The sequence below is a fragment of the Trachurus trachurus genome (assembly GCF_905171665.1).
Source record: "Trachurus trachurus genome assembly, chromosome: 13".
NCBI classification, from domain to species: Eukaryota; Metazoa; Chordata; class Actinopteri; order Carangiformes; family Carangidae; genus Trachurus; species Trachurus trachurus.
In genome coordinates this window covers 27,730,122-27,755,030 of record NC_139892.1, presented here as the reverse complement: position 1 = coordinate 27,755,030, position 24,909 = coordinate 27,730,122, and the positions used below count along the sequence as shown (strand labels likewise).

At 39.8% G+C, this 24,909-nt stretch overlaps 1 protein-coding gene across 1 annotated transcript in view; it reads left to right on the top strand.

Annotated features, from left to right (window-relative positions):
• Positions 1–24,909, top strand: part of LOC310995553 (beta-1,3-glucosyltransferase-like) — a 65,386-nt gene that overhangs the window by 10,212 nt on the left and 30,265 nt on the right. Inside the window, exon 3 of the mRNA XM_083984640.1 lies at positions 9,329–9,368. Within this exon, the coding sequence (XP_083840766.1) occupies positions 9,329–9,368 (40 nt within the window). The remainder of the gene's footprint in view (positions 1–9,328; positions 9,369–24,909) is intronic.

Here is a 24,909-nt window from a genome sequence, read left to right as displayed (position 1 = left end):
AAAATTATTAGGCTTTTGATTAAATGTTTCTATTTTAGGTGACACAGTTGGCCACATGATGCTACTCAATCATTTTGACTCCAGTCTATGAGTGGTACTCACTCAGTCTATATCCAATGTCGGAAATAAGTGGGATAGCAGGATATTAGAGTGAAAGAGAGAAGGAGGTGTGAAAGCTGTCCCATTGTAAAGATGTGGTCTGATTATTTATTGTAAAATTGGTTGAGATGGTTAAGGTTGGAAATGGAGTTAACAAAAAAGTAAAACTGAAGCTACACTTTTAAGACTATGTCATTTTTACAAAATCTGTTGTCATAGAAATGTAGTGTAGCTGCTTGTGGTTACCCAGTGAAGTAGGAGCGTCATTTCAATGAATCTTGAAGAGTTCTTTGGATGCTGTGGATTTGTTGCTGGTGTGAACTGCACTGTATAGGCATATGCTTTGCATGTATGTCAAACCACCAGTGTTGGCTTTTTAACCACTGTTTGATCAGTAATGGTCAGCAGAGAAAATCTGGCACTGCATGATAGAGGATTCCCCATCTGACTTCAAACAGCTGGGCTCATCCCATCACGATTTAAAATCTGGTTTAATCTGCAGGGGTTCCTGCATGGGATGTGGCTAACACTGATATCAGAATGCAAAGCAGCAACAGTCATTAGAGTTAAAACGACACATTTATCTGTGATACTGCTTATTGTTTGCCCCCTCCAGTAAAGAAAAGATAATGTCTGAAAATGTAACATATCCCGCTCTGATCAATATTGTTGCATATAACCTTGCTACAAGAGGCCTATGATATGTAAAGTAGAACATGGCAGCAGCTGCAAACATCAGTCTAATTCGCAGTAGTTGTCTTTGAACGCAGTATGTGGCTTGCATATGGATCACAGCTTTACCTCCCTCCTTTGAAGACAGCCTGAAGCCTGCAATGACTGGCATCAGTTTGAACTTAGGCTGACTCGGAGAAGTTGCCGAAGGCAAGAGCAGGTACTGTGAGTATCTGCCACTACCGGGCTTTATAAACAGCCTAAACAACAAGTGTAGTACAAGTTTGCTAATGTAAGCAGAAGTTGTCTTGATCTCCAGCACCCAGAGGACTCTGAACAGTGAGGGGATGGATGCATAAGGACTACACTGAGTGAGAAATTATTCACAAAGTTCCCACTGAGAGTCCTGCAAAGTCAACAAATATGTTAAACTTTTAAAAAATATTTTTAATGACACATGAGGAAACTTTTTAAAGAAATCCCACAGACAAAACAGGAAGGTTTCCTTGGCAAGGGTCAGCTCAGACTTCAGGTCATGTGGGGAAAAAGCAGCCCACCATTGTAGACAAAAGCACGACCACCACAGCTGATGGGATTGAATTTGCAGATCTTTGCGAATGATGTGTGTTTTTGAAGCTTCAAGAAGTTGCATTGTCCAAACTGTTTCATGGTCCATGTTCTGCCTGTGCAGGAAACATGGTGGTGCGCTTCACAGCCCAAAGAAACAGCATTACTTCAATTTTTAATGTATTCCACAATTACATTAAGTAGGAGATGTAGAAAACACCCCCTATCCACCATCACCACCTAGATAAGTATTGTCTTTTGAGGGGTATAGATCTTCTTCTCTGTGTTGACTGCACTCTGTCTTAAGTGCAGTGCAGTTGTTGACATAATGACCACTCTTCAAAGAAAAGAGCTGTTGCCTTCCCTAACAACCCAATCAATTCAGCTCATCATGTCTGATTGGACAACAACATCTTCTGTTCTTTGTAGGTTGCCGTGCTCTGTGGCAAACATCATTTTGCAATGATTTGTTTCAGTTCCTAAGAGGTTGTCACTACATGCAAAAAAGAGCTTTTCTTATTCTCCAACACCCCCCTCACCTTGAGCAAATTGTTGTAAGAAAATCAAACTAAAGAGATGACGCGTGAGTGTGAATCATTGCTTCAGCTCCTCTGCAATGACCTTATTGCAGCAGAAGAGATTATTTTTTTGGGTATTACAAACCTGGATGAATGCTGCCAATGACCATCTAATGAGCTCTCTGCAACTGGACAAAAACTGTGAATAACAACAGTTTGTCAGGCACAATCATTGGCATTGATTACCTGGAGGTAGAGCTCTGTGATAAAAACCAAAATGTCAAATCCCGGTATTAACCATATCATATTACACTTCTCAGGCTCTGACTGTTAGCAACAACTCGGGAAACACCCATTTCTCCCTTCTCTTATCTGCGTAATTTGGAGCCATGTCTTGGCAGATTCAAGTTGCACCAGCAGTCGTTAGCTCCCTCCATCTTCACGATTCTTGGCCACGCACTGAGCCAAAGGTAAAAATTATTGAATAGAAGAAAATGCATCATAAATGTTCTTACTTCATCTCAGACAGAATGAAGTGGGGGTCAGTGTTTGATTGACATCAGTTGGCAGGTGAAGCACTGGCTGGCAGGAGCGTAAAAATGTGCTTTGGCTTAGAAGCCATGCTCAGACAGTGTGCTGTCAGCAGATGAAAGGACACACAACTGAATCCAGATGAATTAGTGACCTTTAAGTTCATGTACTGCACTTCAGTAGTTAATCAAACAATCTGATGTTAGCAATGCCCTTTTCCCTGGTGAATGTTTGTTTGTTTCGTTGGCGTTCAACAAGCAAAGACAAGACTAGCGCCGTTTGTGCATCTCATTTGTAACCATACTGTCGAGTCACAGAAAAAATAACTAACTGATGTCATGGCCTGGCTCAGATTGCCATGGCTAAAATGAGACTGGATGCAAAATGCTGGCATTAAAGGCAGCTTTAATTTTAACATATTTTTAATAAACCAACAAGTAAGTGTGAGATGTGTTAATCAGTTCCATCAGTGGTACTGGTGTGGAGTTGTGAGGAAGAGTCGTGCGGCTGTCTGTATGTGTGCTGAAGTGCATGCTGGCGCTGGAGGTTGGGAGAAGAGATGTTGCGAGGGCTGAGAGTGGAACATCAGCTGGTGCAGATCGCCGGACTCAGGTGATCCACATCAGGAACAGCACCCAGCTGATGTCTCCCCTGCCATGTCCAAAGAAAAAGAAAACCACCTAGGCAAAGAAAAACAGTAAACAGCAGGGGCTGTCAAACTGACTATTTTTGAAAAAAAACATAAGGACGAACAAGACAAGGTCAAATCCTATTATGTTGTATTTGCATTACGCCTGGTGTCAGCCAGCTTTTGCTTCTCAGTATATTTTTCTATGTGCCAATAAAGCTGATGTTCTTCATTTTTTCTCTTCCTATTAGAGAAATAAACTGGTTGAAATAGTGATTCAAGTGTGACTGATTGTTAATGAGCAGTCACTTCCAAGCCATTTCCGAGATGCTGCTTTGCACGGCTAGAATCCTGATATTTCTAACCCCAGCAGCTTCATCTGACCAAATCACAAAACACAGAAGTTGACTAAAAAAAAATTAAATTAAAACACCATTTATTTGTGCAAAATTTTGGCAGATGGAAGTATTCTCTAGGTTTGTGTGGCTGCCGATGGTAAAGGAAACATTGCAGAGATGGAGCAGAGAATAGATTCCACTGAGTGTCATATTTCAGGATGCTAATCCACCATGAACTTGTTCAAGAAACACAAGAGGAAGCTTTTGGAGTGGCCTGTGCCATCCTCTCCAACTGGAACATCATTAAAATTCTGTTGGTAGATCTTAAACATGCTGAGTGTGCAGCCTAAAATATCTCAGAAGTTGAGGTGTAGAACACAAAGAGGTGGCTACAAAAGGCCTGTGTAAGCTGTGATATCAGCCAAAATCATTGTTTGAAGATGATCATTTTTATTGACAGCTTGCTGGAGGGTTGGTATTAACTTCAGAAATCTACTAAAGTTCGACAGGAACCATCAATCCTGAGATATTATCCAGTGACCCATGGCGCAGCCTTCAATACTGTTATCTTGTGTGACCAATCTCCTTTTTTAAAAAGTCTTTTGTGGCTAAAATCTGGACAAAAACATCTCAGCCATCTTTTTCAGAGGACAGGGAGCATACTGTGACCCTAAATAACTTCCACAGCAGGGCTTGACAGCAACGTTTGCCCCGTTGCTCCAGGCAACCAGATTTGGACCACTGTCAACAATTTTTTGCGGTCTGGTCGCCTCTGTTGGCAACAGTTTTTCCTGTGCTTAGAAAAACAAAGCCGAATCCCCCTGTGAACAGTCTAAGTGGGAATGACCCTGTTGAACTGTTTTACTGTGTGAGAAAGTGTAAAAAGATCAGCTTTATCGAATAACACACCACAGTGGTTAATACTGGCTGAGGAAGAGGGGAGGTGGAAATTTCCATCAAATCTTAAGAGGCAATAAATTATGTTTTAGGCTATTTGTTTTAAGAAATGAAAAATATAGACCACAAACTCTGCAACATACTTCCATCTGTGAAAGTTTGCTCGTCCAGCTAAACAAACATTTAGAGTCACAGGGATCACAAACAAGAAAGGGCAGCAAACTTATATTAGAGGAGGAGGAAAGCAATAAAGCAGGTGCACCTAACTGAAGCTGCACTCACCAATATGAGCTCAGAAAATCACGATCTTGGCAAATGCTTAACATTGCTGCTACATTGTGGACAACAAAGAACCTTTTTCAGACTTGCTGTCGCTGGATAAAAATGAATTTATCCGGCTAATTACATTAGATTGCAAATGTGAAATGTAAATGCAGTGACATTAGTCTTTTATTCTCACCTTTATTCTTTATTATTAATGAAGCTGAGTCTCTTGCTCTTAATCAAATCCATTTTCTGTGTGTGTGCCGTGCGTGCATGCTTGTGTGAGAGAGACACAAAGGGAGATGGAAAGAGCAAACTGAAATGAAAAGTTTGTCATTTGAAATAAGACAGGTTATTGTGTTTTTCCTCATTGTTTTACTGGGGACGGGAGGATGCTTGTTACTATGGATACCAACCAGCGCTATTGCCACTGTGTTTTATGCTAGTTAATTATATGTTAAAGTCACCTTGACTGGATGCATATAATTACCCTTTGTCATTTGTCTTGGTTAGCTGCATAGTACAAAGGACAGCACGTCGATTAGCATTAGCTAACATTAGTCAGATTTATGGGACACATTTTCTGCTTCACACTGTCAGGAAGTGAGGCCCATAGAGACACATCACCTCCTCTGTGTTTACATTCAGTTCTTTGGTCAAGCATTTTTTGGGAACAAGAAGTTTGATTAGAAAGATCTTTTAATTCAGATTTAATAAGAAAGTAAGTCGATATTGTATATTTTTCTTCGTCTGCACAAATCCTGTGAAAAGACCAAAACCAACAATGTGTTACACCATTGCAATACTTTCTGAGCTCTCAGCCCTAAGACCACTGGCTCCCACTGAACACATCAGTATTGTTTGTTGAATGGATAAAGTCAGTGTTGGTTTTGGCCTTTTCTTGAGCTGAAACGATTATTTGATTGATTATTTGACTGTTGGAGAAAAACGTATCCAGACTCAGTAATTTCTCAAGCAATATAGTCAATAAACCCCCCCTCCCATTATTTGGTTCCAGCTTCTTGCATGTGAGAGTTTTTAGACTTGTGCCTGATCAGTACCAGACATTTGATGACGCCTTAGTCTTTTCTTTACTTGACATCAACAAAATGGGGGAAAAAAACCCTGATAAGAAAAACCGATGTTCACAGGGAGCAGACATTTCAAGTCATTAAGTTGTTATGTCATTAAGCATTCAACCCTTCAGGTTACAAAAGGTGCTCAGTCATTCTTGACAGCCAGCTTCTGTAAACATCACACATTTTCCTCCAACATGTCAAAATTTTGAGAATCCTGCAACCTTGAATCATTCTTGCCGTCAGTGAACTTAAAGCTAATGTGACCTGACGGGTCACTCACATCAGCGGAGCGTCTCTACCTCCGGGACTGGTAGATGTAGCAGGGGGCCGTGTCTGTGTGTGGAGAGCTTCCAAATCAAAGGCAGGGATCAAAGAGTTGTCTTTGCAGGTGTCCTTGACTACACAACAGTCACATTAAGTAGGTGGAGGATCATTCCCGAGGAGTTTACACATGTACATATCAGCCAAGAAAGCCTTTACCGCAGTGCTGCTGCTGTTCTTAGGTTAAGCTACATGAGGCACAATTTTTCTGTCTGTCTGCATCACTGCTGTGCTGCCGCAGATCAAAAGTGCTCAAGGGATGGTGAATCTAACCCTTTCAGATGGACAGTGTAGACTCATAGCAATTCCTTTTTAACACCTATGGGTGTCTGATTCCTGCTGCAAATGGCTGACAGCCTGCTGTCAGGTGGGATAAAGGAGAGCGTTACCTGTGCACGGAGCCATAGAGGGCCAGAAAGAGCCGAGCTCTGTGAGCTGAGAATAATTCGTCTCACAGTAATGGTAAAAATGATGTTAGACCTGATCTGAGCTCAGTCTGCCGCAGAATATTAGATCATTTACCAGAGAAAGATTTGTAGCTTACCTGTCACTCAACTGCTGGGATTTTATGAAGTGCAACTGAGGAGCAGGAATTACAATGAGGCATTTTGTTAAAAGCCCTCTGAGTAAGTTTCTGGTCTTATGGTTTCACCATGTTATTACCATGTTCACATTTGGACCAAAAATTGGAACATTCATTTTAAAAAGAAAAAAAGCATAATATATAATGAAGTGACTTTGGGTCATAAAGCTGTCCTTATCATTTATTGGTCTGTAAACACAAAGAACAATGATAGAAATAAGTCCAGAACTTAATTGTTTTTACTCTGATATGTTTCTATTTTATAAATGCATAATAATATCGACCAATTTATTCTGCATTTCTGGATCCATTAATTCTTTATGGCTGTTAATTTGGGTGTAATAACATTGAATACGATATGAAATCATTTCAAGATGTTTAATTCTGCTGCACATGGGAAGATAATATGAAATCTTTCAAATACATTGAAAAACATAGGGAAGCACTGAAAGGACAACAAAAAATCCCTGCAGAGCTGTTACTGTAAGAGTTGTTAAAACCAAAACCAGCAATAAGGGGTGGGAATCACCAGAGACCTCACAATATAATATTTTCACAATACTGAAGTCACAAAGTGATTTTAAACATTTTGCGAGTCTTCATACGTCATACTTGCAATCCATTACCTTTTTGCACCTCCTACTACCATTGCCTTAGTGAGCAAAGGCTACATTTAGCGTTGTGCTTCTACAGGTACATGTGAGAGAAGTCCAGGTTGAGTGTCAAAACATATGACAAACATATGACAAAACACGGCAGAGAAGTTTGTAATACTGTACAACAGGATTTTACAGCTCACCAGATGCACAGTAATCATGTGCAGTACAAAGTGGTGTGCGCTTGCACGTAATTGATTGGTCAAATCAATGTCTTGCTGTGTGATGTTGTGCAGAAGCTTAAACCAGGTGCACATTTTTCTTTTTGCCAGATGACCGTGTGGTTTCTGCCTGAGTCAGTTCTGCAGGAAGCTGTCCTTTGTCAAAATAATGGTCTGATTGAATTAGATCAGAGCAATATTTTTCCTTCATTAAAACAGCTCATTTAAAAAATAAATTGTCAGATACACTGAACATTACAGTTTGACATACAACATTGTCAAGAGTCTCTACAGTTCAGCTAGATTTAGAGATTTCTCATTAGGTCTCAATGAAATCTGTCATAACAGATTACATTCTTTCCTGTGCCATATAAAATCATGTTGTAGACATACATGACGTATACAGACACAGTTGCGCACACACCATCAATATAATTGGTAACGTCTCACCAATCGGTTTATTCATCACGCTGGAGGTCTTGATTTATTTTCTCTGGCAGTGACAGTGCAGTGATTTACCGTTTCTGTCTGTCTCTGCCAGAGAGTTGTGTTGTGCTGGAGGAGACAGAGTGAGAAACTTTGCACCTGCCACTCTTCATAGCAGCTATCATATTCACCCAGACAAACTCCTACGCTCCTTTAATGTGTATCTAGAATGACTAGCCTCATGCTTTGGAGAAGTTTTCTCTCTACGCTAACCTGTTTTTACGCAATATACATTTTCAAGTTTGAAAGATTTTATATTAGTAATTATGTGATAATGAGTCAGATTGTCATGGCTTATGAGATGCATTTTTTTTTTCCTTGAGGTGCCTTCTCTCTTCAGCTAAGGAAATTATTTCAGAGGAGTAGTGTGTGATAAGATGAGACAGAAACCTTGTGGGCATGACTAATGCTACCGAGTCCAATTAAGCTGATGTCTTGTACTCACTGAATTAAATCACCCTGATATGATCTTGTCTGCCTGTGCATACATTTGCCTCTAACTCTGATCACCTGGAAAAATAAGAGAAGACGTAGCATGACATGCGCCTGAACCATCTCGGTGTGTATCTTTTATAGTTGGTGACCTTTCTACTGTCATTTCTATATTTGGAAAATTTGCTTGCTTGATGCTTGTCAAAAACCTCAGTTCTTGATTTGATGAATATAATAAGATGGAGAGGCAGTGCCCCACAAAAAATGACGTGTGGTCACGATAGTTGCAGGAAGGAGTTCACAGCCAGGGAATTGGCTAAATTAATAGGTTGCTGTCTATTATGAAAATTGGTAGTCTTCCGAATGCTGATATTGTGGGTTACATATAGGCTGGTTCACACAACTGCCACCAAACTACTGTGATTCCCTGTAACTACTGCACCACACCCGCTGAGAGTGAATTTATGACTTAGTTAAGCCCTCTGAAGGCTGCAACAGCTTGCCAGTGAAATGATTGTTAGTCTAGAGGAAGTCATAAATCAAAACAGGCCTCGGTTTGTCATTATCTATTAATACTCTGCCGCTCTCGCTCTAGAGCTGGAAACAGCCAGAACTTGCACGCTCTTGCCTTCTCCCAAGACTGAAAGATTTCCTCTGAAAGATTGAGGTAAAAGACAGCTCTTCAAAGTTTGCTCTGCTTGTGATTGATTTACTCATCCCTCCATGGTCTGCCGAGTGTGCTTGACAGCTCTGGAGGTGTAACAGTGTTCAAAGCCTTAATTGAGCTGAATGCTTACAGCTTAAATGCTGCGGGCACAAAATCCACACAATTAGGAAGGACTAATGACGTGGAGTATCGCCCATTATTTCTCCAAATAACCCTTAGGGGTTTCCATATTTAGTATCATTAAGTCTTAATTAGTGATTAGGAAGAGGAAATAGAGTATTTAGCTGAAACGGAGCATCTTCACATGAGCCGTCTTCTACGTCTTTTGTAATAACAAAAAAAAACCGGATGTATGTAGGTCATTCTTTGAAGACGTCTGAATAACTTTTTTGATGCTCTAATTATTAAACAGTATCTCTGTCTTTTCAGAGCCAAGATGATATGCATGTCATCCACAACAATCAACTGGGTAAGTCTTCTTCTTTTTTTTCCTTTAAAAAAAAATCAAACCTGAATGACACTAAAGAAGCAAGAGTTACGATAGGTTAGAACCGGATTCCATTACAAAATGCAAATTACTGTGTCAGTAGTTTGTATATGTGGGCCAGAGAGCTGGAATGATTCGTCAATTAATCCATTAATTCATCAACTGAAAGAGAATTGTCTCACTCAATTATCGTTTTAGAGAACTTACAAGCAAGAATGCAAAATATTTCCAGTTTTTACCTTCTTTGCTTCTCTTCTCTTTTTTTGGTCTAATGTGATAATAAACTAAATATATTATATTAGTATGAGATAGTACATGACATTTGATGACATCAAATTTTGTTTTGTTTTTTGAATAAGTTTTCTGCTTGAGTTATTAGTGTATATGAAAGAAACACACAGTGAATAGTGGAGTAACAGATTACCATTTAAAGCAGAAGTAAGTGGTCCGGTCGTTTTCGCTAATGCTGCGTTCCAGACAGGCTTTTGAAATCGTAAATTACAGCTTCAAGTCACAACTTACGACTTTGTAGCGTTCCAGGCAACCCACTCGTTTTTTTCCGACCTGTTTTACCGGTGAAAGTCACTATAACGGCCACTCGTAACTTCCGACCGGTGAACTCGTACCAGATCGAACTGGTACGACTTCACGGTCGGAAAAATACGAGTTTCCTTGAACGCACCATAACAGTCCTTGTCGCTACGTCGCCACATTCACGGCGTCCCTTGGCTGCACACACAGCCCTGCATGCCGTTCTCTCTCCTCATTGGATAAAAACTGTAGGATACGATAAATGTTTTCTCCTCGGCTCAGAGCAGAGCAGAGTGACTGACAGACCCGTGTTTCAGACCAAACACTCTATGTAAGTGATTGCTGTCGGAAGATATAACTATTTAAGACTTATATTAACACAAATATATCACTTACTTCTGCTTTAAGGGAAACCTTAGAGTAAATTACACTTTCCTAATTACCCCTCACGTATGAATTAATTACTTACACTTCATGTCCTCTGTCAAAATCTATTCCATACAAGGAGCTAAATGGCAGCATAGTTCATTGATACCCTGTATATTAACTCTTTTTTGGCCACCCTGGTTTCTTTTTGTTGATCATGTCGTCTGTGTTAAAGCAAATGGAACGAAACTCCACAAGGGTCTGGACATTTGTCTGAATTTCAATTTTCCATCATCAGTACTTCAAATATATCAATAATATTATGTTAAAACAAAATCATCCCCTTTGTCTCTATCATGGCCATTTTTGGCCATTTGAAACCCATTAAAACCACATGTTTTCATTCATTGTTATTTCCAGTATAGAAGTATACAAAGCAGGTAAAATGGGTGTCATTCTAAACTAGAGACTTGAAATTTATGATTTTTGATGTTTTTTTGTCAGAATATGCCAGTAACCCTTTTTTGGCCAGGGGAACAATTTAATGTAATATTTTTTTTATTTTCCCACTAGGGGTTACTAGTGGCATATGCCCTACAAAGGAGAACTGAATGTGTGTGATCCTGAGGATGTCTTAATGATGATATTTTTTGTTGCCTAAAACAAAACAAATGTGTGTGTGTGTGTGTTTTTTTTTAGATATCAAAGCACACATAAGAATTGTTGCAGTTCAGTTGCAGTGAATTGCGTCTCTCAATAATTCCTTGTTATTTCCAGTATAGAATCATACAAAAAAATGGGTGTCATTCTAAACTAGAGACTTGAAATTTAACAATTTCATGTTATATTCTATTTTGCCACTAGGGGTAAAAAAAAAAAAAAAAAGGCTTATGTGCTACAAAAGAGCCAATAAATGACACAATTCTGACATATGAGTGATTTTGAAGATGTCTGATGATGAGAGTCATTGCTGCCTTTAAAAAAATATGTGTGTGTGCTGTGTGTATGTATGCGTGTGTGTTTTTTTTAGAAATCAAAGCACAAATAGGTGATGTTACAGTTCAGTTGCAGTGAATTGAGTCTCCCCAATAATCCCTTGTTATTTCAAGTATAAAATTATACAAAATAGGTAAAATGGGTGTCATTCTAAACTAGAGACTTTAAATTTATGGTTTTTAATGTTATTTGTCAGATTATGCCAGTAGCCCACTTCTGGCCATGGGAGAAATTTCATGTAATATTCTAGTTTTCCCACTAGGGATCATAGGTGGCATATGCGCTACAAAGGAGCAAATGAATGACACAATTTTGACATATGAGTGATCTTAAGGATGTCTCAGGAGGATGATATGTGATATTGCCTTAAAAAAAAAAAAGTGTATGTATGTGTGTGTTTCTTTAGAGCATTTTTCTATGTAATTTATAGGGGCTAAATGTGATTTTTGATGTAATTTGCTTACCTACAAGAAAACTAAAAATGCATAACAATCTATGTTATTGTGATTCTGTTATATATCCAAGACTCTACTACCACAAATACAAGAAAGCCCATTGGCACTAAGAATACAGACTACAGTGTGTTTATTGTTTTACCAAAAGTGCATCATGTAAGAAGACTGGCATTTGAAGGGTTAAAAAAAATTAAAAAGGTTATTTCATATGTATGACAAGAACTTAAGTTAATTAAAAACTTTAAGCAGTGAAAGTAAAAAAAAATTAAATTAAAATTCTAAAAAATTACAGCCTTTTCCGTAGGTGGCCATTTTTGGCCACGAACAGACTAAACAGGATTTTTTATATAATTTGCCTCCCTGCCCAAAAATAAAATTGTGTCGAAAACAATGTTGTGGTAAATCATTTAAATACCCCAGACTGTACGACTCCAAATATAAGAAAACCCAGTGGCACTGAGAATATATAAAATTCTCATTTTCTGGTTGTTTACAAACAAGGGCATCGTGCAAACAAACGGGCAATTAAGGGGTTAAGAAAATAAAAAAAGTAATGATTGTTTTATATGAAGAAGTTAAAGCAGAAGTAAGCGATATTTTTGTGTTAATATAAGTCTTAAATAGTTATATCTTCCAACAGCAATCACTTACATAGAGTGTTTGGACCGAAACACAGGTCTCTCAGTCACTCTGCTCTAATCTGAGCCAAGGAGAAAACTATTCTCGTATCCTACAAGCATAGTGCGAAATACGGAGGGGTTTGGGGGGGTCGGACCCCCCCGATTAACCCCTTGAGACCCCCTGAAAGACTCAAAAGCAAAATCTGAGGGGGGTCTCAATCTTGTCAAAAAATAAATAATATAATAATTTTATTGTGGTCAATTAAATGTGTTTAAGATCACCATGTCCAGTATTCATAATTCAAAACATTTATTCGTTTAACATTAAGCTGAACCATGTCACCTGCGCATTATGCAAATTAGCCATGTGCGCCAGCCCAGCGCAAGAGTCGAGCCCACTCGCTATCAGAACAGAGGATCCCGTTCCTCTCCACCCTCTGCCGAAGAAAGTGAAGTTGAGGCCGAGTGCTCTGAAGACGTAGCCGATGCCACTGCCCCTGCTGCTAGCACTGGTGATTGGCCGCTTTTTTTATTTTTTTTATTTTTTATGCCTAAGCAGGTGGGGTAATGGAAATACCGCAACCCTTGGCTTGACATTAAGGCAGGAAAATAACTTGAGGTAAGAGAGGCTAGCCTGCTTCAGCATATGGCCTGAACCCCCAGTGGTGTTGTTTGGCCAGGCGCCTGTTGTGAGCTATTTGTCTGTGCTTTTTCAATTTTCATGATGGCCCGTTATACGAATGTGATTTGTGGATGTGTTCAATGCTGCGTTTAAACGTATTTGCTAGATGGATGGTTAGATAAGGTTACATGATCGGTCATAGTTGCAGGCTGAGGATCTCGTGCACATAATTGCACGTCAGTCTCCGATCTCCAGATTTATACAGTTGGTTGTTATTTGAGTGCACGCGTTTGGTGTCTTTCATTCATTTTAATTATTGTATTTTATTTATTGTCTATTCGTTTCTGCATTGCCCTGATCGCACGCCAGTCTCCTATACCTGGCATTTATTCATTGTTCAAGTGCGCCAGTGTGGTGCCAATTATTGTCTTTTATTTATTGAATTATCGTGTATTTATTGTCAATTACTTTCTGCATTATAATGCACAACTTTGCCTCTCCTTTTTAGGCTACAGGCTAATTTTCTTGGCTTATTGTAATGTTATAGTCCTACTTTATGAAAAGAAAAAAAAAATGACGGTATTGCGCAACAATCGCGAGTTAGGGACCCCCCTGAATATTGATGGGTATTTCGCACACTGCCTACAAGTTTTATCCAATGAGGGGAGAGAACGGCCTGCAGGGCTGTGTGTGCAGCCAAGGGATGCGCCTGAATGTGGTGACGTAGGGACGAGGACCAATAGATCCATGACGAGGGCTGACAAGACGTTATGGTGCGTTCAAGGCAACCCGTAACTCGTGTTTTTCCGACCTGTGAAGTCGTACCAGTTTGATCTGGTACGAGTTCACGGATTGGAAGTTACGAGTGGCCGTTATAGTGCACTTTCACAGGTAAAACAGGTCGGAAAAACACGAGTGGGATGCCTGGAACGCTACAAAGTCGTAAGTCGTGACTTGAAGCTGTAATTTACGGTTTCAAAAGCCTGCCTGGAACGCAGCATTAGCCAAAACGACCGGATTGCTTACTTCTGCTTTAAGTTAATCAAAAACATTTTGCAGTGAAAGTTTGAAAAAAAATTAAAATTCCCAAAAATTATAGCCTTTTCCGTAGGTGGCCATTTTTGCCTACGAACAGACTTAAAGGTTTAATATGTAGGAACTACCCCCATCTAGCGGTGCGGTTGCATATTTGAACGTATTCTTGATGTTGCATTCATGTGAAAACGGGCAGACGTCAGACAGACAACAGACGCTGCATGTAACAGGATAAACAAGCGTCTATGTAAACAAGTGGTCCGCCAGCACGAGGCAAAACAATACAGGCGTGACAATATGTTGTCATGGTGATGTCGTTTACCTTTATGTTGTTTACCTGACCCACGTTTTACCGTCTTTCTCTCATTGAGTAAAATTACATCTGGTTGGTTTGACGATGGCGTCCATCAGTGCCTCCGTCCTTCCTCACACTACACAGTGGTGACAGTTTTAACAGGCGCTACCTGGAAAACTTTCTCCCCGAGCCGACAGCTCCGGTGAGTTTCTGTGGTTACCTACGGTCACGCTGCCACTGAACGTAAAAAATGGCGATGAAACATGGCGGCCTCGGTTCGGTGCGTTGCCCACTTATGTATTTGTAACAACTTGTAACAACTCATTCTAAGGTACGAGAAAGCTTTCATTTGCATGCGGGTGTGATTCGACTTCAGTGAAATACGTATTTATGAAAGCAATATTGATTTTTGCTAATAAAAAGCCAAATAAGTTACATACTGGGGCTTTAACTGATATAAAAAAGTGTTAAAAATGGTATTTTATGTCATTTTCTGGCTGTAATTCAAGATGTTCCCAAATACTCTCATGTTATATTGTATATGTATTCATGTTTATATTCATTTTTTATCATCATCACTTATATTGTAGCTGTCTTTGATTGAACCTGTGCTGCTGTAGCACCGGTCATTTTTGGGCTTTGTTCTTGTGTTTGAAATGTGGCTCTGTCTACATCAGTGGAACTAATTCGTAATGTTGGATGGCATTCGAAGGGAGGAACTCTTACCGAGTATATTTTCAGTTTTGAAAGAGCTGTATGCTCAAAGGATTGAAATACATTATCACTTGATGAGATCATGAATATTAAGTATCGAAATGAAATGTTGGGCAGTGTGAAACCTGAATAGTAAATGCTATGAAATGGAAATGGTGAAAGAGCTTTTGTCTGAGGGCTACTTTGAAAAAATAATCTTCAGAGTTCCTCAGACTTTTTTTTTTTTTTTTTTTTTTACAAATATAGTCCCATCTCTTTATCGATTTGACAGCAACCAGGAATTTCATAAGTAGAGCAAATAAAAGGATCTCATGCATGCCTTTCATGCTTCAGGGGGCTCATACAATCACCATCTGAGTGTGATTTTCGGGAGCCTGCAGAGGAGTTTGGAGCCAGTTTTCTGGACCTCTGCCTGTTGTTCATTCAACTGGGTCACTACAGACGCAAAAGCACACAAAAGCAACTTCATAATGCTCTCATTTGGCACGTCAGCACAGAGAGGAAATACAAACAGACAGCTATCTGAAAAATGGAGCTGCACTATCTGGCACCGCCATAGTAATTCCCTTTGTCACACCAGAAAAGCTACGCTCGCCTGCAGAGAATATTGTTTATGGGCAGGAATTCAAAACATGAATAAAGGAAAGTCGGGATTTCAGTTGTTTTAACAATACAACAAACATCAAAAGGTATCACTGCTTTCTTATTCTGAAGGAGCTGGTGGCCTTTGAGGAGGTATTAAAAATTATGTGGGGTAATAAAACAGTGTTTCTTTGGAGAGGGCCAACTCTGATTAAAATGATGTCTTGATAGTCTGTACAATATGAGGAATTGTGTATAAATATTATGTCAAGACTGTGTTGTGTCTATATTATTAAATAGCAAACAAAGAGCATGTGTGATTCCTCTGGCCATATTGTGCTGCATCAACATGGCTACAGCTCAACAACACAGATTGCTGAAACCCTGGAGAACATCACCTACTGTATAGTGCCTGAGGATGCTGAGCGTTGTTGTGCCACTGTTACAATGAGAGGAAGATTTAGACTGAAAATGTTCATGCATTGTGTACATTCTGCATCAGGTCCCTGTTGAATGTAGCATAACTTCCTACAACACAATTATTAAATGGAATCAGAAAAACAACTTTCATTTATCAAAAAGTGTGCTTTGGCTTTTATTGTAGCTTCATAATGCCAGCATAAATGTCAGCAGACAGGAGTTCATTTCTTCTGTTGGCTAACAACCCTGGTTTATAAATGTAGAAATATTACATTAACATGGCATCTCTCTTTTTCTTCTCTAAATCATAACACCCTAAGATCCAATAAACATGACAATTTCATAAATGTTGAAGGCCTTTTTCAAGACCAATAAATGTATCACTTTCTTTCATTTTCAGGCCCGGGTCTGAAAATGAAATGGATAAAATAATGTTTTATGTGCACAGTATCACAGTAGATGAGTCACAGTTATGAGTAATGATGCATTTAATGAACTTTTTCAGTTAAAGCAACTTTTAAATTGAAGGTATAGATCATGTCCAGTTTTGCTCCGGGTATAGGGAACACATACGAACATATGTGGTATAGATGCTGCATTTAGAAAAGGAGAACTGTTAATGAATGAAGTAAAGTCTATAAGTCTGAGTCAGACATGTCTAATGTGCCAAGCACAGCTTTTTAAGTAAGTAGATCCAGGCCATTAATGTTCTTATCTTTTATGTAATGAATAAATGAGGTGGTTTTGACTAAAATCCAGTTGGCTTTTAACCCAGATCACTGTAATGTATTACTTACCTCACGATTAGGCCAATTTTTTATTCAGTATGCCTTTACATTTACACAGTTAATGCATTTCATACTTGGCCAATGGAGATATGCATGTTACATTTTTCAGTTTTTTTTCTGTCAATGTTTCTAATTGAAATCCTGCCTGAACGATTTCATACTGAGGAAATCATATCATTCACTTCATTTAAAGTCATACAATTCTATTTTCAAACTGTGGTCAGTGTTTAAAATCACATTCAATTGGTTGACCAGTGAATAAACAGAGTGTCAAGACTGTGAGCAGAGGAAAATATTAGACAGACTTGTGCTCAGGTCAACAAGTGATTTTTGCTTAGGAAGGTGTGTGCAGTGACCTGCAGCACCTGAGGAGCAGCCGTGATGAGCTGGCTGAATTCTAGAAATCAGACCTGGGCATTTTATGGCCTGCCTGCAGACACGACCTGTGGGATTGACCTGCCAGGCCCCCGAGAGCCAAGACAAACCAGAATAAAACAACAAATGGCTTTTTTAATTGAATGAAATTATCTAAATCTGCTTTTACTATGAAAACGCCTGAGTAGCACATGGGCTTCCTCCTTTCACGTGGTTTACATGAGTAATGTTTGAGGTCAGAGTCGCTGCCTGAGCCTCAGATGACTGAGCATATTGTGCGAGTGGGTGTTTTCATTGTCACCTGTTACAAATGAGCAATCAGTGCTTGTGAATTGCAACATGTAACTGTTGTAGAAATACTTCTTGTATGACGTTCACAGAGGCTAACGTTAGTTAGGCTAACATAGTCAAGCTGTTTTTTGTTGTTGTTGTGTCTGTGTTTTTTGAGTATTTTTTCAGGCTGTTGTGACCAAAATCAGCGACTAGCATTTGATTATCATGTTGTTTGTCATCTTTGTTAGCGTGCATCTTCAGTGGCAAGTATTAGTGGTTGTGCCAATAAAACTCTGGCTGTCTTTCATTTGAATTTGTGAGACTGTCACAGATTCACTGCTGCTCCGAGGTGGAAATGTGCAGGCATGGCGTTGACTGTGTATTTCATTGTGTTATAACAAAACACAATATTAATGTGCTGGCAAATTTAAAAATGTAGTTTTCCTCAGAGTAACTCCTGTAATCAAACGCTTAGCTGCATTGCGTTATATAAGCGATGGAAAGATATTTATTTGTGCTTAAGCCATAATCATGGTCAATAGCTGTGTTTTCTTTTCTGTGATTGTTCAAATTTGTTGCAAAAATGCAAATGGAAAGCCTTGCTCTGTGACTTTAAGGGAATGACTTAAATCCACATGTGTATTGTTGATGTTGGGTTCTTTATCCGTGGGAGGAAGAAAAATGTTCCAGCAAATAGCCCATGTAAGGTACCTTGCCACAAGCATTTTATTAAAGGTGGATTTTTCTTTTTGATGTATGTGTTTGATAGTTGAGGGTATAGGGCAGCTCTGTAGCACAAACAGAGAATGGTAGGCTACTGCTTGATAGTAGAGATATTGTGCCAGGATTTAAATCAGATTATCACTTTAACAAAAATTAAATCAAGGAAAGCAGTGCCACTGTCCCCTCCGCAGGTGTATTATATTCGTGCACTGGCTTGGTGTCTGTTTCCTCAGGTCATGGTGATGTGCATTGTATCTTCAGGAAGCCACAGTGTTCACAAGCTGTTGACTGAAGCCCTCTTACATACTGCCTTATATTCCCTATGTATTTTACTTGTCCTTATTTCCCTTCTTTTGTCCCCTGATGTGTCCTTACAGTGCCTGGCTTCCTGCCTGTCACAAAACTGAATTGACTACTCTTTTCTTTGTTCAATATTCTTAACACGACTGATGACTTTATTTTGCAAATTGAAAAATAACACCACACATCCATCCACCAAAATGTCACAAACAGTGCTTGGATGTGTGTGTTGTTATATGGTAAGAATTCATGCATATAAAAAAAAAATCTACTTTTCAGAATCAGGGAAAAACAAGCAGATTTTCAAGCGGTGTCTCATCCGAATTCTTAATACTATAATAGGTAATGAATGTGTCTCATAAGCAAAACCTGGAATCTGTTAAGCATTAATTGCCTCAGCTTCCTGAATCATTGATGCAAAGTGAGGTTTAAGGGTTGAGTTCAGCGCTCATTAGTCTTCAGCAGAGTTGTCCATGGAGTCACAAACTCCTGAGAACCTGTAATGAGTGCGATTATCACAGGTTGGAGACCTTTTTTTCCTACCTGTTCATGTTGCATCTGCTGTGCGATTGTTTTGTATGTGTGTCTTGTTTTACTACTTGGAGAGATTTGTAATGAGCTGATTTTTACAGGAGAATGACTTTTCCCTCTGGTGGCTTTTGTCTCGTGTACTTATCTGTCTTTCACACACACACACACACACACACACACACAGTCACAGACACACTCAAAGTTCCTATTTTGTTTTTGCAATCTTAGTGCATCTCCCAATCTCTCTATTGGTTTGCTTCCTCGTGTCGCTCCCTTACTGTCTGCTGTTTCCTTCTCTCTGTTTTACTGAGATATTTATGACACTGACCTTTCCACTAGTAAGCTGAAAGTTAAATACACCATGCTCCCTATTGATCTTGTGCAAGGCAATTATAAGTCTGTATTAATATGAGAAGAAGGCTGATAGAAAATCGTTGCACTTGCTGCATGACACATAGGCCTATGCCACGCTAGATGATTGCCCATAGGGAAAGTAAATTATTTTTATGTGGCTAAATCAAACTCTCAACAGTCTCAAAAGTTGGCTATATTGAATTTGAGCCTCCAGATTGAATATCACCGTATGCCTGTGGATTGGCTATTAAATCCTGGTGCTATCTGGTGTGACGGTCATGGTTAGTTTGGTCAGGAAACTGCAACCTCATTCTCCTCTGTGCACTTTGTCTCTCACATGCACCATTCTGGACGTGAGGAAAGGAGAGATGGAAGTGGGGGGGGGGGGGGGGGGGGGGGGGTTAGGAGAAGGCAGATCAGATTCTAAGCCATCTTGTCTTGGGGAGTCCAATGATGTGAGTCACTGGAGTGTAGCAGGTTTTACACCAGCGCAATCAGCCACTGGATGGGGAGTCAGACCTGCCGACTATGGAAATTAGCTACTGACATCCTCTGTCATCTCCGAATATGGTCTGGCAATGAAGAGCTCTGGATTTGTCCTGACAGTTTCATTGTTCTCACAACAGCCTAATGGCCCCACTCGCAGAATCCTATCCCTCTAGGTTTTTGCAGACGTTTGTCATTGAAATTGCACTATTGATCTGCTCTCCATCCTTTTGCTCCTCTTTTTTTTTTTTTTTTTTCTGAGGTCTGAACCGGATTTCAATGCATGCACTCCAAATTTAGCCAGTTGTTCATTGTTAATATGGATGTGTTTACTTAACTCCGCGGATGGAGATACTCCAGGCTGGAGTGAAGCGTCCCTGTGACAGTTCTAGTGACTATACACACCTGCTCTGTGACACTGATGGAGATGACAGAGCTGCAGGAGTGCCTAGAGGTCAGTGTGCTCTCAGCCTCTCTGCCACTTGGCAAAGTCTGCCATCCCGCTCTAAGGAAGTGTCACTATTGATTTGCGTCAGTGAGGTGACACTGCAGGGCCGCGCCACTACGACAGCACACTCCAGTGTGAATATTTACTACGCCATCCTGTGCGCGTGCATGCACCAAGGAATACAAACGCATTTAAGTTCACCAGTCTTGATTCTTTAATCAGTCTGATCCTCCCCCCTCTTATATGCAGAGACGACAAGGAAGTGAGTACACACAACACTCCAAGCCTTTGCACAGTTTGCCATAGACCAGATGGCGATGGCCTTTAAAAAGCGGCTCCATGCTCTGAGAAAAGCATCAGATCAGAGAGAGAAGGAGGCAGAATTCTCCTGTGTCTCATTTCAACCAATATATTTCAAGTCTTATACAGTCTTTTTTTTTCTTTTCAGTCGAGTGGCCTCTATGGAATACAGAAGAAGTGAGGCGAGATAAGCGAACACTACACTCATGCTTTCTAGTTCCATTGGTCTGGCAAAAATAAAATCATCTGCACCAAGGTGACCGGGGCTTTGGCTTCATCTCCTCTCTAACCTTCAATCTCTTTCATTGGATGTTTAGCCATAAACCAAACTCCTAGACATGTTAAAATTTGTCAAGGAATCAAAGTTATTCCAATTGATGCAGCAGGGGACCATTACAGTTCATATCAAAGTTAATAGCAATGCATTTGTTGTTGACATTGACATTTCACTAAATAACAGCAAATGCGAAACTCATGATGGTGGTCGAGGAATCATTAGCATCACTAAGAATAGCCACTTGTGCAGTGGTCAAAAAACCATACAAACAAACCAGACAAAAAGCATACCACATGGGTGAACCCACTAATTTGTACCCCCTTTCCTCTCGATTTATAAAAGACTGAACTGCAACCTGGAAAAAAAGTTTTAAAAAAGCACAAAAGCTAATCAAGGAGTCTCACACGCTCTGACACTGACACATGACACATCCTTTTTTATTGAGCAACTTGATTCACTCTTTCTCTACTGCTTTTGTATGTGTACTCTGTAAGTGGATATAATGATATTGTTCCTTAGCAGTGTATGTCCCCAGTCCTAGCAGAAAGGTGGATTCAGTTGGCAGCAGCTTTTACCCTAGTTTACAAAACCAGCTTATACTCGCTAAATTTGGCAGAAAAAGGGGTATATGATTCATGATTGTTGGACCATGAGGACCTTGCAGCCTTGCTGCTAGTATAAGAATATCTGGAAACCATACATTTATTTTACTTTTTGGAAACTTTTTTTTATTCAATTGTAAGAAGTAGAAGTAAAAAAGAAAAACCCACAGGGTTTTTAAAAGCTTTTCAAATGTGTGCACTAAATTGGCACCTATTGAGCTTGCAGGACTCTTTCCCATATTGACAAGCAGCAAACATAGCAAAAGCTCTGAGGCTCTTTTCTGAAGAACTGAAATGACTCTCGTTGCTCAGATGGCACAACAACCTAAAGACCATCATGATGCACTCAAGTACCACTAAGAATTTCTCAGCAACTGTGGATCTGTCCCCTGTCCAAACAACCATTCAAGCAATGTAGATTTTATTAGCTGTGCTTGCTTTGCGACATTGCTGGAACCAAAAACTCACACACAAAAACAAACTTTGTTGGGTAATTAAATACAGGTAGACATATTGATTGCTCACCTCTGTCTGCCTGAGTGCCAAGGGAGTTCACAAAGACAATCTGGACCTAAGAGGGGAAGGACACAGGAATGATGGAGGTGAAGGAAGAACAGCGCTGTAACAGGATTTTTCCTTTTCCCCTATTCTACCCGTTGTTTGATGATTAATCGAAACCCATTAGTGTGGAGCCAAGGCCAGTGAATTCAGTCTTAATTAGTTTCTTTTTTTACCCCTCATTCTCCTTTGCTTTGACATGGGGTACGCATTATCTACACAATGAGGGATTGGCAAACTGCTTATCTGATTTTGCTGTTGGTCTCATGCAGCTGGTATTATTGCTGTACTGTGCAGTATCAGGAGCATCACCTGGGGCTTTAAAATGCACTGCCTTATGGGGAACCAAATGCACACACACGTACACACACATAGTCATTCATTTAGCAAACTCAGCAGAAGGACATTTAGAGGTGGTGGAGTGTTCGCTCTCTTAGCTCGGCTGAAGGCAGAGGTTAGATCTGTTGGGAGATGGACATGCTGAGATTTAGCAAGTAAATCCACCCCCTCACCAGGGCTCCAAGATCAATGGGATCTTTGTTATGAGCGGAGCAAGGAGCGACACACCCACCAACACTTAATTAAAAAGATCTGACACAGATACTGTAGTCTGACATAGTGTCTACCCCTGACCCTGGTGCTAATATCTGAACCCAGGGAGGAAATTGGTTCAAGTAGTGTAATTGAAGAGGAGGCAATTTATCTAATCCTGCCGTTGTCAGCACTCACCCTTCCCTCTTTGTTGTGTCTCCATGCAGGCAAAGGCCAGAGCTATAGGCATAGTGTTTTCAGCACCCAACTATGTGGAATCACCAGAGGCCCCACAATACAATATTGTCACAATACCTAAATCATGATACCATACTGTTGCAATTTTAAACATTTTGTGATGCTGAGTGTTGTAGTAATGTATTAGGATCCATTAACTACCTTTTTGTGAGTGCAAATTACGTCCCGAAAGGAACATTTTGTCAACATTTGTTTTATTGAATAAGATAGAGTTCTCATTCAGTTCATCTCACTTAAATCATTTTATTTGTGTTAAATGGCATTGTCAAGCAAACAGACTGACCAACGCACCAAAAACGTATATATATAAAATATTGATAACTGCTGTCAGTTAATCAATACTTTGGTTTAGGGGTTATATTATCACACAAGAAATGGTGATTCAATGCTGTATTGATATTTTTTCCGCACATCTAATATCCATCCATCTGTCTTAATGTCCATTCATCTGTCTCAATGTCCATCCATGTAATCTCAATATCTTGGTAATGCCTTGAAGCAATTTTCTTAGATTATTTTAGATTTCAGTTGCCAAAGGTCTATGTCATGGTGACCTCACAAACCATGTTTTGGGCCTCTTGAGTATGATTTATCAAGACCACCTTGAGGCAATCCCTTGATGGCAAAAATGTCCATTTGTGTTCAAAGATGAACTGATTAGATTCTGGTGTTCAAAGGTCAAGTTCACTATTTACATGTACTTGTGACCATCACTAACAAATTCATACACTAATTATGACGTCCAATAAAATGACATATTTAATATTGAAATGGTCAAACTTTGCTGACATCATAATGTTCTGCCGAAACACTTTACATATTCAGTGCTGTAAGTCAGGAATAGAAGCTTGTGACCACATTTCCTGCAACTTGGCTGGTTGACGCGAACACCAGCAAGGCTGCAGTTTTAATATTGCCTCTACACAGCTATTTCAAAGAGAAGATTACAGACCTGTCAGTAGTGGCTGTTACTTATTTGTGTCTTAAAACACTAACATACTCTTAGTCAGCTAATTTCGCTAAAATACTGGTAATCCTAATTTATGTCATGGTATGCCCTCTGTGACAGTATTTTGTAGAAATACTTTGGTGGCTAATTAAAATGTCTTAAGCAAGTGAGAATTGTTTGGCACAGAGCCTTTTATCTTTGTTTGAGTGCAAATTAAGAGGAAAGTGTACACGAAGAGGCCTGCACATCTCATTACTGGGAAGTTTCTGAGCTGCCTGTCATAGCAGAACAACTCAAACTTCTCTTCTGCTTTTCTTTTTACTTCACACCTGGATATTGGTTCCCACCTCTCAGCTCTAAATCCTTGAAATCCTTTGTTGTCACAGTGATTCCAGCCAGGTACTGCAGACTTTAATTTGATGTGAGGGACAGCTTACAGGATTTAGGAGTTGTGAAATGTAATTGTACAGAGCCAAAGACAAAATGACAGATTTTTTTTTATATAGTCCTCGCCCCAGGTCCATTGGTCTAGTTGTGATTGTACTGGTCGTGAGAGCCGCAGGGTTTATGTGGACTTGTTTGTGCGGCCAATGTCATTATTCACTGAGCTGTGTCACTGTTATTGCCCTGTAAATGGATTTCACATGAAGAAGAACTGCATCGAACTAACTCAGGTCAATGACAAAGATGGTATCTAAACATGTCATCAGCAGTGAAGCAGCCTGTTGGCCGTTCTTTTGCAGACACTATTGAGCTACTGCCTGCTTGTTAACCTTGGCCTTCACATGCAGTAGCAATATGAGTTCTACTGTTAATGTAGTTGAGTCACTCAGTCAGAAGTAGACAGCTGGGCTATGTCAACCTTTTGGGTGTTACGGTGCCTCACAGAAAGACTCCTCTGACTGCTAATCTTTTATTAAGTCACACAGTCTGGGCTGTGACATTTACATACTCTCTCCCCAAGCCAATTAAGCTCTTGATGTGCTGGTTATTACAACCAGACCAATAACGGAGATTAGCGAAAGTCACCTCACTTATTCAGACCGCGACTCTTATTTCATCTTGCTCTCAGAAGGTCATCGATTGGCATGATCCTTTTTCACAGCATGTGAGCAGTCTCTCATCTCTGTCCTT